A 16425-nucleotide genomic window follows, 5' to 3' on the forward strand; every position below is an offset into this window, starting at 1 on the left:
TGGGTCCATGGAAGAGTGCTACATTCAACCTGGATATCATGATGATCTTAACAATAGTACTGCGTCCATGAAACCCTGCGAAAAGTTCATGTATGATCCTGTTGAACATTCAACGACCGTCGTCGAAGAGGTAACGATTCTGTAGTCATTGATACGTCAGTCGATCTAATGCTTACATTACTATCCGAGTCATAATGTTTTGTAACTAAAGATGAAATCCTTGAACATTGCTTGGTATGATTTTACAGTGGGACTTGGTGTGCTGGAATACTTGGATCGTTACATTTGGTTACATGTTGTATTCCATTGGGGGTTTCGTAACCTACATACCATCCGGTATCATCTCGGATAAGTAAGTTGATGGAAGGGTTAATATTAAGCAACCGCTACGTTGTTCTGAAATTTGCAGATACGGACGAAGACCAATGGTTTTAATTGGCCAAATTATAGTCTGCATTACCACAACTATAACCGCATTTTCCAGCTCAGCTAACATGTTCATGGCATTAAGATTCGCGTTAGCAGTCGGACATGGAATGCTGGGTAGTTCGGCGTCGTGTCTTTGTAGGCATATTGTTACGATACGTTAGAAATATAATAGGCCTAACATTTAACCCGAGATACTTTCAGTTATGGAGACAGTTGGTCCTGAAAAACGACATGTCACTGTGATTTTCATGGCCGTTGGTGGTTTTAGTTCCATAATATTGGCCGGGGTAGCTTACTTCGTTCATGATTGGCGTACCTTGGTTCTCATTGCGTCATTCCCCGTTCAAATCCCGCTGTTATTGGCTATTTGGAAGTAAATTTATAATGATTTCGAACGCGCGCAACTGGTTTAGTGATTACTATACTCGTTTAGATTCATGCCCGAATCGACGCGATGGTTACTAACAGCTAAGAAGTACGAGAAGGCCGAACTTCAAATTGTGGAACAAGCGAAAATCAACGGGATAACGGTCATTGATAAAATATCAGTTATGAAGAATCTAAAAGACAAAATAGAGGCGGTATGTTATTCCTTAATTAACTGAACCTTAATTAATTATTAACCAAAATTAGAAAGACGAAAAACAACCGGGTTCCATAATGGAGGTTTTGAAAAACAGAAAAGTTCGTCACGTTGCCGTTATAGTTTACATAACTTAGTAAGTTTCAGCTCATAAGATATGTTCCATAAGTTTGTCACTGGTTACCGAGAGAGCTTGTCATGAAGTTAATGAGGTAGGTCATAGATTCAAGGTAAAGCGACGCCTGGTGAGGCGTTGTCAAAGGCTTAATACAGACTAAATAGGAAATGATGGACTGCAAAATTAACCACCGAGTGTAGGACTTCAATTCTCTCTTGTCGTTCTCGAACTAGTTATCTCGAGCTGTAAATCTCTAGCATTACGAAGTATAGGTAGTGTCATACTTATGAAACATATCTTATAAACTAATTCATTTACGTAACAGTTAATCTAATTACTGAATGGGTTACAGCGCAATAAGGGCCGTTATCAACGGAGGTTTTACCATCAGTTTGAATCAATTAGGAGGCAGTTTCCACCTGAATATGTGCATACTCGGTTTAAGTCGAATTATCATCGCCAGTTGCAATTTTTACATCGTCAAAAACTTGAATCGGAAGAAGGTCATATTCAGTAGCTTCCTGGTGACCGGTATCTTATTCTTGGCCAGCGCGCCCATCCCAAAACGTATATATTTCAACCAACCCAGAAATATACTCAAGTCCTTTATAAAGAAGACATAACTACATTACAGATTTGTTATGGTTAAAAATCACTTTGTCAATGATGGGGAATCTAGTTCAAGGTCTTTCATCTAGTATGTTGTATCTGTTGGTGATTGAAATGTTCCCGACCAAGATGCGAGTGTCCGCCTTAACCGGAGCTAAGATTTCTTCGAGGCTTGGTAACCTGGCAGCACCATTAGCGGATCTGGCTGTAAGTCCATGAACACACACTTGGGACGTGATTGAACATTTTAAGCCTAATTTACTTTCTTAATAGGGAAGACTTTACGGCAAATACATTCCATTGGTGCTTTACGGAGGATTGGCAATTGCTTGTTGCTTTATCTTACTTGCCTTACCCGAAACTAAACACGAGCAATTGCCGGACACCGTTCGAGACTTTGAAAAGTAAGTTTCATCGTAAATAACGAATTTCAACGTCATTAAATTTGACGTTAATTTATTTTGCAGATTGCATTCAAAAAAGGATAACGATGATAAAACCAAAAATGGAGTCATTTGACCTTAATTAGGCCTATACCCTTTCAGTGGCTTGTACTGTTAATACTAATAATTATGTATAATATCGTGAGATGTATTAAATGTTGTCGGTTCTTTTCTCGTCTCAAAACAGCTTTTTATTCATAAAGACGCATGTTTTACCTTGAATGCAGAATTTTTTCGATTAAACATCTGATATCTACAATACCAATAGAAGGCCCTGAACATATCATAGTGTGTTATAGCACGTGAAAGCACCTCAAGTACACATCCTAAAAATACTTTGAACAAATATTGTTGCCTTGGAATTGCTTTGCTGTGGTGTTAGGTGCATGGTACATAGGCAAGTTTGAAATAGGCGAGTTCCTGCTATCTGATTACGGCCTACAATCCTAGATACAGTTGTTTGTTGGGAAAATATTTTCAGCAAAATGATACGTATGAATGTTACTAGAGTTAAAGGTATACAGTACAACGTTAACACCTGTCGTGTCTAGGAGCGCAGGGATCAGAGTGGGTTCTAGCATCGTAAAGTGTTTCAACTTTAAACGAATAGTAATAAAAACAAATTAAAAAAATAATTAAGCCAAAATTTCTTCGAATCTAAAATGGACGTCACAGATGTTATAGGTACGTTTAAAATTATTTTAAGTAATTAAATGCGTTTAAAATTAGTTTCCACTGAGTTTGCAAGAGCGTGGTCTAATTAAGACAGTCTAGTTAAGCAAACGCAGTCTGATACTAAAGCAATTACCCTTACCAAGGTCATACAATTATCTCATTAATTGCAATTAGGCCTTGCAAGGTCATTCAATTATGTCACTTAATGCAATTAGACTTAGCAAGGTCACCCAATTACCTCATTTAATGCAGCTAGGCTTAGGAAGGTCATACAATTACTTCACTTAAAACAATTGGGCTTAGCAGGGTCATCCAATTAACACCTTTTTAAACTTTCATTCGCAGGTGGTTTCGGGCCATTTCAAATGAGATTATTATTAGTTACGGCTTTTCGTTCATTTTGTTCAACTTTCATGAGATACAATTACAATTATATTTCGAGAACACCCGATTTCGAATGCGCTACTCCATCTGACCCATACTCGACCAACGCCACCAATTCAACCGAGTCGTTAATTTGGGATTATGACCGTAAAAGGGCAAAATTTGGTATGGCTGAATGTTACAGGGAAGAAGTGGTAACTGGTTCCTTCAACGATACCATCAGTGTACCCTGTCAACGATGGATCTACGAGCCGGCAATGCATAAAGCTACAATCATAGAAGAGGTAAGTCTAATTTGACCTATAAACCCAATTTGGAAAGACAGAACTCTGGATGAGTGACCTTATTTATAATTGTTTGAGTTGGTCAACCAGGAATACCCCTGGACTTCATTGCCCATGCGCTAGGAATATAAACAGGCGACCAACCAATGAAAACACAGTTACAAAGACGTCAGAATTACGACGCGTGAGGGAGAACACTCAAGCCCCGCCCAAAAAACCCGCGTAGATATTAACATGATAAATTTGGGGGCACAATAATTTGGGTATTAGCTTATGGACTACTTGTCCTTACCCCTAGAACTCACCCTGCTTGACCCCGCACATCAATGATGCGCAAGTATTATATATTTTAACAGTGGGACTTGGTTTGTTGGAACACCTGGCTGATAACTCTTGGATACATGATAAACTCCATTGGGGGTATATGTTCGTATATCCCCGCTGGCTACTTAGCCGATAAGTACGTTACTTAACTTCAGTCGCGAGTACTTAAGAAGAGCTAACAATTAAAAAAAATGAAACAAAACAGATACGGCAGGCGACCCATGGTTTTACTGGGACAAACAATTATTTGTATTACCACTTTCATATGCGGCTTTGCAACTTCACCTCAAATGTACTTGGGTTTGAGATTGGTATTATCAATAGGTCATGGACTTTTAGGCAGTGCAGCTTCGTGCTTAAGTAAGATACGTTCATCATAAGTCAATAATAACCCTCAGCTACTAACTTTAATGGTTAAAACCGTAAACGTTTAAAGGCATCCGTAACTTATTAAGGGTTATTATTAACTTACGAGGATACGATTAATTGTTCCCATTAATTAACAATTTAATTAGTTATAGAGACAGTTGGTCCTAAACAACGTCCCAAAACGGTTGTTCTGTTAGCGGTTGGCGGTTTCAGCACGGTCCTTTTAGCCGCGGTTGCCTACACGGTTCACGATTGGCGAACTCTGGTCATTCTGTCATCGTTACCGATTCAAATACCATTGCTATTCTTCATGTGGAAGTAATTTAATTTAATTTAAGTATTTATAAAAAGGGGCCTAATTAATTATCGCAATTAAAATTAAGGTTTATGCCAGAGTCAACGAGATGGCTCTTAACTGCCAAAAAAGTCGAGCAAGCCGAGAAGCAAATCGTAGAACAAGCCAAGATCAATGGAATCAAAATAATTGATCGAGAATCAGTTATGAAGGCACTGATTGAAAAAGTTGATAATGTAAGACATAATCCATCTCTTTCAAGAACGCGTCGAGACTTATAGATTTTTTTGTCAAAAATCGCGATGTCTTCAGGAAGACGGGAAAGTACCCGGTTCGGTTTTAGAAATACTCAAGAGCAAGAAAATCAGAAAGGTGGCATTGATACTCTACACTACATTGTAATTAAACGTCTATTAATTAAAAAAAGCACACGCAATTAACGATTATAATATTTGCAGCGCACTTAGGGCAATAATCAGCGGGGGCTTCAAAATCAGTCTGTTTCAACTAGGGGGTTCATTTCACGTCAATATGTGCATTTTAGGTCTAATTCGAATAGTGATCTCCTTTTGCAATTTTTACATACTTAACAAATTGAACCGGAGGAAAGTGATATTCTGCAGTTTCTTGTTCACTGGTGTATTGTTTCTAGGCAGCGCGGCAGTACCAAGAAGTATATGCAATGCAGGGTCTTCCTTAAACGGTGGTAGGATCGAAGTAAAGTTGGTCCTATGAACCATTTTGAATCGAAAATGTTACTTCGAAGGCATTTTGTCCCAATAGACACCCGCTAACACAAGTTATGAACATTGAAATATTCTACGGATGACCACCTTGAAAAACTGAAAGACAATGCTAAGCGGTTATTCGTAAAACAATTTCCAATTATAACTCGATCGTTTAGGGGGTGTCTCATGGTGCGAAAGCATGTCATATAGAAGTATGGAAGTATGGAACATTTTAGAATGGATACTTCGGTACTACCCTAACCCACCATTGTTATAAAACACCCTGTGTAAATATATGAAATTGTTTTCAGAATTAACGTGGTTAAGAATAACAATGGCTATGTTGGGAAATTTATCTCATGGGTTATGTTCGACTCTTCTCTATTTTCTGACCATAGAAATGTTCCCGACTAAAATAAGAGCCTCGGCTTTAGTTGGCTCCAAATTCGCCTACAGAATTGGTCATTTCGGGGCACCATTAACGGACCTCGTGGTAAGAGTTAGAGTAGACAAAAGTTCGCGATAATATTGCGGTCAATAAGATAAAACTCCATTTCAGGGGCGACTTTATGGCAAGTACATTCCATCACTAATTTACGGCGCATTGTCCATTGCCTGTTTCTTTTTGCTGTTATTGCTACCCGATACGAAACACGAGCAATTGCCGGATACAATAACGGATGTTGAAAAGTAGTTTAAATTTATGGATATTTTATATTAGATAACTTAATTAATACTCGATTATTTATTGCAGCTTATACAACAAGAATAATGTTGTTAAAGATAAGAAGAAGTTCAATGGCAATTGCCACAACAATGAACAGATAGTTAATGAAAGTTTCAAGGGAAAATTAATTATAGATAATGGCAAGAAAAATGGCAATGGAGTTTGTTGACACTACGTCTATTTAGTCCATTGTATAATCGCAATCATTAAATATTTTTGTTGCAATTTCAATTGTTCTTCGTCAATTTGTGTACAACTTTAACCACAAGCTATCAATGCAGTTCAGTATTATTTCTGTAGGCTAAATTATTCGTAACTTTGGGGAAAAGGCAATTGCAGTTCGAACAACTAACTAAGCCTATAGGTAAAATTTTATGATTGGTCAGTTAATCTTGGCGCGCGAGCTAAACTAGCACGTCTTAAAATATGATCTGGAAGTCAAGACCGCGCGTGCCTTTTTTTATAAGCATAGACTAATTTAATTTGATACCAGCGCGTTCCTGGCAAAGCTTCAGATTATCGTACAGTATAAGTCGAACGGATTTCGTACCAATACCTTGATCAAAATGCCCCATCAAAAGCGATTTCGGAACTATAGCGCGCGGGCTCTCTCTCCTGGCGCTAACGTTTTACAAGGAAGGCGCTTCGACTCAAAATTTTACGGCTTTTCCACAATAAACTATCATCTGTAAAAGATTATTAACAAGAAGTAATCGGTTTTTAATTAAATCACGTTCAAATGAGTTAACTTTAATCAATGCAATCTCGACTTTGGAGCTTCAGAGCTCTGATTCTATAAGAGATACTGGGAAGTCCTTTGAGTATTTCATAGTCCTATTTCACCCCTTTTCAAAGATGCTAAAAACTTGGGGTTACAACAATCAGGACCGGAGTAATTAAGAGAAATCTTTATGAACGTCCTCTCCATAGGATTAACATGGGTTTTTGGCAAGTATCTTTGGAGGCTCATAACTCTGGTTCTATAATAGATATAGGGAAATCCTTTACGTACGTCATAGTCCTATTTCTCTCCTTTCCAAGGATACTCAGTATTTGGAGTTTCGACGATCAGGGCCCGAGTAAATAAGCAAAATCTTCATAAACATCCTCTCCATAGGATTAACACAGGCTTATTTACATGAAAAACTTCTGGTTCCATAAGAGATACAGGGAAGTCCTTCGAGTATGCCATAGCCCCACTTCTCCCCTATCCAAGGATACTGAAGAGGGGCAATTCGGAAATGAGCATATATACTTAATAACTTCAAATTTATAAGGTTCATCTAGTTATATTGGGCAGAGCTTTGGAAGGAGCATAGCGAAATGAGCGTGTAGTATTTTACGAGCGGCGGCGGGTCTCGCGAATGTAATCAAGTTTAGTATCGACGGCGCTTATGGGAATACGCGAAATTGTACTTCCCAAAGGAAACCTAAAAAGAATTTTCTCCATCGTTCCCCCCCCAAGCCCCCATATCCCCCCTTGGCTTGCAGCTTGTTTGGTTTACACGCTATCCGTCTGGACGCTGAAGGGTCCCTACCCCATAACCCCCCCCCATCTAACCGCAAACCCCACAGTGACTCGTAACAGAACAATAGGTAATCAGAAAATATTCTTCGATTTTTCCCTTTTCCATTGCGCGCCTTTGAGTCTCCCGCCATTTTTACTTCAATTCCCAACAAGAACTTAAAAGAAGAAAACTTTATTCGCATTGATAAAGGTAGGGTTGTAAGTCGGAAAATTTTCCGCGGAAAATTTTCCGCTCGGAAAATTTTCCGGAAAATGACCGAGCTATATTTTTCCGGAAAATTTTCCGTATTTTTCCGCTACCGGTTTCTCAATTAAAATGTTAAAACTTTAAAATTTTTCAATTGCCTTTCTTTTCAAAACATTCATTATTTTGTTTTCGGTGAATTCGGAGGGGGAAAAATTGTTTGTTAACCCTGTTTAAAGTCACAAATTATGGAAAAATCAACCACTAATATTTGGCGGTACTTTAATAAATCTACTAAAGATGGCAAAATAACTGGAGAATGTATATAATGTAAACAATGTTATGCAAATAACGCAACGTGGATGAAACGCCACTTTTCATCTGGTATGTGCAAAAAGTGTTCCCCATCTGTATTGAAAAGTTTTAAAATTAACTGCACGAAAAATGAGTCATGTCATGATATGCAACTACATTTGGTAAGTCAGCGAGGTGTAATTAGTCAAATTCGTAATTCAATTATATAAAAAGGCTGCAGTTTCTATTTTAAAATGTATCTATTATATTAATTTCGAACTCAGGACAACAAAACTGAAGAAGCTATCGAAATATCTTCAAAAGTTTGATAAATTGACTCAAAGCTCACTTAATGGCTAGTTTTATATTTTTCCGATTAGCGGAAAATTTTCCTCATCGCGGAAAATTTTCCGGAAAAGTTTCCGGAAAATTTTCCGCGTTTTATTTTTCCGGAAAATTTACAACACTAGATAAAGGTAACGAAATCAATAGCTGGGGTCTAGTATCGAAATGATCTAAGAGAACACGAGCCTTTCGTTGTATTTTTGTCGATTTTCAGTTTGGATTTATGATGAATGGATCCCATGACGATCGAAACGAAACGAAACGAACCGGGCTGCTGGGCCAAAAGAAAAGAAACATCCTTTACATTCTGGAATTTAAATTAAACTTTTCCTACTAAAGAAATAGTAGGAATAGGGGGAAATACAGGGGGGAATAGATAAACAAAATAAAATAGATCGTCTCAAAAAAATAAAAATAAGTTCGATTACCGAATGCGATCAAACAACGTATAACATTTCAAAATTCACCAACTTGAATAAACTCCGCGTGCGTTTACTTAAAGTGAAGTTATTTACTTGTGTACAGGGTTCTCAAAAAACGGTGGTATTATGCAAGTACATGGGCAATGAATGCTTATTCTATGATATTTTGAAGCAAGGGTCATCGTTTGAGAAGTTATGGTCACTGTGTGGAGTGTTTTACTGGTGACCCCCTTAGTATTGTCTTTCAGTTTCTTAGGGGGCCACCTGTAAAACACTCCAATGATCACGACTGGTGACAAAATCGGTCATAGAAGTTACATTTTTTGTTACTTCTGTCCTAGACTTACGTTCTTTTGGAATACAGTGTATTGTGTTTACTTACAGGGTATAGTTTTTAACTTATGGTAAATACGGAAATCTGTATTTAATTTGGGTAAAAATGCGCGCTGGTTCTAGGCTATACATACCTTTGTAGGAAATTATCAGCGTGAATCGTCTAAACAAGGTAATCGTCGTAATTAAAGGTGAATCTAGCTTGGCGTTCCTCTTCTCGGATATCACTCTCATCTGTTGCTTTTAATTAGCGCGGTTCTAGTTTGGGGCCCCCAAATGTAAGGCCATTAGCGAATAGTGCACGGCGCGGCAGGCTGCTGAGATGGACCAAGGCCTTATTCGCAATATTACAGCGCGATTAAAGCTCAACTAAACTACAAATAGAGATTATACTTAAAGTTTAACTTATATTACGGAGAATCAGACGAACCCGAGCGTTTCCAGTAGGAATAATTTACCAATTTTCAGTTTTAACTACGAGGATTATAAAGCACTCAAGGAGGATTTCATCTGCATCTATTAGAAATTAGAATTCTGAATTCCCATAAATGTTGCGGGTAGGACGTCCCGTAATACAGTGGAACTGTTCTATGAAATTCTGCCCCCAGAAGGGATGCATCATTTGAAAAAGTTATGAACATTCTAATTCATGTTTTACCCACGACCCCTTAAATTTAAGTAAGAAACTGAAATATAATGCTAAGGGGTTGTCTGTAAAATACTTCAATGATATCTTGTGTTAGGGGGTGTCCCTTGAAGGGACAAATAGATATAGAAGTATAGAAAATTTTCGACTCAAAACTTGATTAGTATTACCATAAGTTTATAAGTGATATGTTCCTTCCATAAGTATGACACTACCTATACTTAGTAATGCTAGAGCCTTACAGCTCGAGATAACTAGTTCGAGAACGACAAGCGAGAATTGAAGTCCTACACTCGGTGGTAAATTTTGCAGGACTTCAATCTTCCTATTTAGTCTGCATTACTAAGCCCAAATTGGACAGCAGCGCCTCACCAGGCGTATGTCGCTTTTACCAGAATCTATGACCTACGATACTTCATGACAAGCTCCAGTTTCTAAGTTACCAGTGACAAACTTATGGAACAAATCTTATGAACTTATGGTATTACCCATAGAACCGTCCCATGGACAGTTGTACTTCCAATTTTGGAACACAAATAAAAGTATACTATAACCTAAATTCTCGAGATTTAGAAATGTGAAATTGTTTATTTAATCCTTGGCAAAACATTGCATTGCGAGGGGCTTTGTTTCTTAGGTACGCTTTAAAACGCTATCTGAAAGCCTAGATCAAAGGTTTTCTCCTTGCCGCCACAGTCCACACAAATCAAGTGGCCGCGACTTGGGCAAAGCGAACAAAACCGAGGAGTTCCAGTAAGTATATCCAGTTGTTTAAAACAAATTATTAAACGACGTACTCAGAAAGCGAGCGAGCAAGCTGCGCCACGTCCGTTTCATATCTAATTTAACCTAATTCGAAACTTTGTCGACTTAACTTTTAATATTAAATAATATAACACGATAGCAACTTTAGCGAATTTGCCCAAAGCGTCACACAAATATTATTACCCGGAAACTAATTTGAACTTTGAGATCAAAGTTTAAAAAAAAATAAACTTTATCGATTAAGATTTTTCCGAGTTGCAATTTTTAGCTCGTCTATTTTCTGATTTGCATATAAAGTTATATTATATTATAATAATTAATATATTCTAGTTATTTCGCGGCTTATTTTATTCAAAAAGGTATGGTTCTCGTGCGTGGTCCCCATTTCCGTAGCTTGGTGGTGTTGCAGTGCAAAACGGTCGGGCCTTTTCCGTGCTGGCAAAGAAGCTTTTAATAGCTGGAAACGCTAATTATTTTTAGCTAAATAAGACAATTACCTAATTGATTTTTCTTTAATGAACCACGGAGATGGTTAACAAGAGCAGCAAGACAATTTACAACCCAGTTCCCACCATTAAGAACGGTACTCTAAAAATTTCAGAATCGATAGTCCAACTCTAACCAATGGACATTAAGCGTAGGCCTTTTCACAAAGCACTGGGAGTACGGTACCCCTATTGGATGCCTGACAGATTCGTCCAATAGGGGAAGGCCTAACGCATAGTGCCCATTAGGGAAACTTAATTGCTTGTATCATCTTTAATATTGTAGATAGAGACATGGTTCCAATTGATATATTCATTATTTTATACGCTCTTCAATTAAAAAAGAAAAAATTCTAGCCCACGTAACCAATAAACTCTACGTCACCACACACAACTAAAACAAGAACCTCTGGAAACCTGATTACGTTGCGAAGGTATTAAAAATGGTCTCGGCTATATAGCTAGTGATAAGTAGTTACAAGATTCTCCGGCTCACGGTGGTAATTATTGCGCGTTCAGTGTCTTCTAGCCCCCCTGGCCGGTGCTAAGGGGCGCCAAAAGCACTGGGGGAACTTTTAATTTAATTAGGGTACTTAGAGCAGCATGCTACGCTCACCTTTGGCGCTCGGCCCATCAGTGCACGGAAAAAAGAATATAAGTAACGTTTTGTTTATCTTTCAAAAATGAGTCCCGTTGCTTCACTTAGTGAATAATGGGATGGAATGAGATGGGAGGAAACGAAAATGGGCCCTTTCTTTTAATGTCCTACCTTATATTGCTTGTCAGCGAAACAGAGCGTATCTCCATAGAAAAATACCCATTATAATTGCTATCTAACAGAAGTTTATTAGTTTACGTAAAAACTAAACTTGTTTATACAGGGTGTTTCTGAAAGGTATGTCAGAAATTAAAGGGTATGTTCTTAGGGCGATGTCGTGTCGAAAATGAGTAACTTCAATCATATTTTGCCGTCCAGGCCACCGTTTTCCAATTATTATTGGAGTATTTTATGGATAACCCCTTAAATTTAACTAAGAAACTGAAAGAGCAATGCTATGGGATCATTGTTAAAACAAGCAAACATAACTTCGTCACACCTTAGAGTAAAACTCCATTTAAATTACATTTTCAACTCATCTAAAACCGTCCAAAGAACACTGCACTTTTCAGACATACATTTCATAAACACCCTGTACAGAAACCGTTTTATCATGCAAGAAAATGTACACTACTTCGCAGGGACGTTCATTTACTCTAAAGTGACAATGGTACCTTAACTCGTGGGCTTCTGTTCCATGTAAATACCTTGAAATAATAGAAGACAATGTGTTACCCTTGGGGGGGGGGGGAAAGAACCTGGGGTGTATATCTCCCACGAATGTGTAATGAGGTTATTATAGGCGTTCGCCATTAAGGGGGAGAGCTACTTCGAATAATTAAGGAAAGTGCTTAGCTTACTTGGTTGGCGAGAAAAACCATAGAATGAAAGAGTATGATTGCTTCGAAAGGAAGCTCGACTTTTAAACTCGACTTTTCTTAAGCCTAAAGACATCGCCAAATGCTTCTATGACAACGCGCAAAACTGCAATTTATCAATAAAGGCAACACGTATATACGACAGTAATTAAAACAGCCTGACAATACGTCTTGCTCTGACGCGAGGTGTGGCTTGCTATAGAGATATAAGACGATGGTACGAGTGTACTCTTCGGCAGTGTAAACAGTTCTACAGGGGTCATAGGATTAACAAGGGCTAGGTTTACCCTGAACGCACACTTACCCCGAGTACACAATCATAAATAAAATACTGGTGAAGACATCGGCAGATTCAATAAGCGTGATAAACTGCGCGTCATAAGTGTGTCTATTAGTTCATCTACAAGTATAGTCAGCCAAAATAGTAATTATTTAGGTAACTTATTAACGGGTTTGCTTAAGTAGTGGTTACTGCCCTATTGGGTCATGCGCAAACTAATTAAGTTTTAGTTAACTCGATACTGGTTAGGTTAGATATCGGGGGAAGGAACGGGGGAAAGAACTAGTCAGGTAAGAAAATCTGACCGACGTCTGCAATCTCAAGGAAATGCAGGTTCTAAATGAGATGATGGTGAACAGCAAGCCGGTGCCGTAGAAACCGGTACAACCAGTACTAGCACCGACAACATACCACAGTCGGGGGTGTTGCTAGTTCTACGCAGCATACGTTGCCACGTTTTATCGATTATCGAAATATGAAATTTTTTGGGTTCTCTTATTTGGTAAAAAAAAAAAAAAAAGAAAAAAACTTCGTAGTGAGTTCTTGAGCTGGGTCCAAAAAATAATATGTAAGAAGGAAAGTTTTGAACCTCCCGAAAAAGGAAGTTTCCTTTGCAAGGGAGACTTTATCCCCTCATTGGTTTTCGACCAACGTATTTACTTCTCGAGGTCCTGCAGGATAGCCAAGGCCTAGCATTGGTAGGACTGAAGAGGGGGTGAAGGAAGCACGGGGTGGAGTGAGATGGTCTGACAGGTCTCCGGCGTGAAAAATTTCTCGGCTCAGTAAAGTCAGGAGTTGGGGGTTAGGTTAGTTATTCGAGAGAGAGAGAAGCCCCCGACCCCTCTATACCGGGGTTTTTTCTTGAACAAGTCGTTTCATATACTAGGTTGTAGATATTGCTGCCTGTGCTTTGGGTCACGTGGGGTAGGAGGAAGGGGACTCGGATGCTACGGCCAGCCTAGGACATAACCGCCGAGGCTTCGTAGACACTTTACTATGCTAGGCCTTGGTCATTGCCTTCTTAAGTTATAGATGACAAACAAAGAGATACCGAGAAAGGGGTTACAAAACCAGGCCCGTAGCCAGAAAAGTTACGCAGAGGGGGCAGTATCTTTCTGTGAGGGGGCATGGCAAATGGAATTTTTTCATAGAATAACATAATATCAAAATGTCAGACAATAAATATTTCCGCAATATTTCATTATTGACACTCATTTAACAATTGAAAATCAAACTTTTTTGAAAAGTATAATAAATAAATTGTTAATAAACAATTCTAAATCTAAATTTCTAGTCAGATCTTTTTCGTAGGCTAGGGAAGTTAAGTTTCACTTTCTTTCAAGTGACATAGCTCGTCGTTAAAGTGAAAATACGCGAGTTGGGCAGGAAAAGCTTGCCTTGCGTCAAATGTAAGTCTGTACCCCGAGGGGTGGGTCATTCATGAAATCCCGTACGCTACCCGTGAAATCGAACTTAAGAAATCCGAAATCAATGCTGATTTTGAAATCAAATAAAAAATACGAAATCAGCAACGAAATCACAAAATCATTAAAGAAATCAGAAAATCAGAAAAAAAACACAAAATCAACATAAAAATCACGAAATCAACATAAAAATCACGAAATCAACATAAAAATCACGAAATCAGAAACAAAATCAGTAAAGAAATCGTGAAATCCATTAAAAAATTCACGAAATCCAAAATCCACAGAAATCACAAAATCCGACGAAATCAAGGGTAAAGTCTCAAAATCCGAGGAAATCACGTGAAAAACCGCAAAATCCAACGAAATCACGGGAAATATCGCAAAATCCGTCGAAATCACGGGAAAAATCTCAAAATTCATTGGATTTTATCGAATTCTGAAATTAAACGAAATCAAACGGAATCCGAAGAAATCAAATTGGATTTCGAAAACTCGAACACTTTTCCAAAACGTCCGACCCCTCGCTGTACTCCGACATAATATTTTGGTCCTGGATGACAAAACCAGCGATATATTTCAAGGATAACGACAAAAAGCTAAAAATTCCAGTGTATCAGGGATACATATCAAAAGGGAATTTAAAACATACAAATGAATCAGGGATATATCAAGTAAAAATATCCAAGCGTATCAGGAATATACACAGGTAAAGACAATAAAGTCTAAAATATGTTGATATACATTCTAAATAGTTCTAATATTTGTGTACCAAAATGAAAATATTCATTACAGGGGCAAAGTTAATTTGATAAGGGGGCATTTAGGGGCAAACCGAAATCTTATTTGAGGGGGCAGGATATATTTCTGAGGGGGCATTGCCCCCTGGTGCCCCCCCGTGGCTACGGGCCTGTACAAAACTCTTAAGTACTTTGTGGATATCCTACTTCAACTATAGAAAGCTTTCCGTTAGGGATTCGTGACGTACTTTACACGGCCATGCTGGCGGTTGAATGCGCGGAAAAAGCTGAAATCCACCAATATGGCTTCCAAAACGGTGGCAAGACTTTTGAGGGTGCGACCTACTACTTACCCAACTGAAAGCTCTCTTTACTAATGAAAATAAGTTAGGTTTACGCCATATTTCAGCCCTCAACATGGCCGTCAATTAAAACAATGTACTACTTTCAAAAGTCAGACGAATCCATTGACAGCGTTAGTGGTTTCATCCGCCACTTTTAATAACCCCTAAGATGGCTGCCAAGTAAGACCATATCCAGAGCTCTCTGATTTAAAAGGATATCGGTTGAAATTTGTGATTCGACAACAGAAAAACTGAACTTGAGTAGGAAAATGATTCTGGTGCCTCGGAACTAATGGGGCATAAAAGTATTTACCTTCTGGTTGGTTGAGTTAATATACTACTGTATTGTTTTTTATACTTTTACTCCTTTTTGGTATATTCTCTTTGTATTGAGACGAGAGAAAGTGGGGGTAAGCGTTTGGGGGTGTGGGGGAGGGGATGGGGGAGGAAGGGACGTCGCTTTTATTTACAGTCGTTCCCTTTGATCGATGATGTCATTTCCGGCTTTTGGGAGGATTTTGGCTCCGACTTTAAGAATGCCAATTTTCCATATAAGGTTAGATCAACTTTTACCCCCCCCCTCCACCATCCCCCGCTAACATTTTTTCGACAAACATATTTGTCAAGGGGGAGTCAAACGTCAAAACGAGAGGTCGCTCACTTACTTACAAAATTGGGTTTTAGAAAAGCTTTATGACAGCCCTAACTTTAAGTAGTCAACCCTAAAACGGAACACGTCAACCCTAAAACGGAACACCCTTTCTCTAATATGGAACACGTCAACCCTAAAACGGAACACCCTTTCTCTAATATGGAACACGTCAACCCTAAAACGGAACACCCTTTCTCTAATATGGAACACGTCAACCCTAAAACGGAACACCCTTTCTCTAATATGGAACACGTCAACCCTAAAACGGAACACCCTTTCTCTAATATGGAACACGTCAACCCTAAAACGGAACACCCTTTCTCTAATATTGAACACGTCAACCCTAAAACGGAACACCCTTTCTCTAATATTGAACACGTCAACCCTAAAACGGAACACCCTTTCTCTAATATTGAACACGTCAACCCTAAAACGGAACACCCTTTCGCTAATATGGAACACCCAAACTTGAATGCAAGAAACCAAGTCAAGGTAGCTCATAACATGAAGAAGTGTTCCAAATTAGAGCTGTTCCAAGT

The 16425-nt window shown here is 38.5% G+C and overlaps 2 protein-coding genes across 3 annotated transcripts in view; one reads left to right on the forward strand and one right to left on the reverse strand.

Annotated features, from left to right (window-relative positions):
* The window catches only part of GlnRS (Glutaminyl-tRNA synthetase), a 59086-nt gene that overhangs the window by 11551 nt on the left and 31110 nt on the right, over positions 1–16425 (reverse strand). The gene's annotated exons all lie outside the window — the stretch shown is intronic.
* Positions 807–2264, forward strand: LOC149654371 (solute carrier family 22 member 6-like). Its single transcript, XM_089845892.1, has 4 exons — positions 807–1148; positions 1483–1697; positions 1765–1946; positions 2013–2264. Exons 1-4 carry the CDS (start codon positions 1090–1092, stop codon positions 2145–2147), a joined length of 591 nt encoding a protein of 196 aa, XP_089702018.1. The 5' UTR covers positions 807–1089; the 3' UTR covers positions 2148–2264.

The sequence above is a fragment of the Phalangium opilio genome, unplaced genomic scaffold (assembly GCF_054372755.1).
Source record: "Phalangium opilio isolate 3A_F unplaced genomic scaffold, DU_Popi_V2 ptg000079l_1, whole genome shotgun sequence".
NCBI classification, from domain to species: Eukaryota; Metazoa; Arthropoda; class Arachnida; order Opiliones; family Phalangiidae; genus Phalangium; species Phalangium opilio.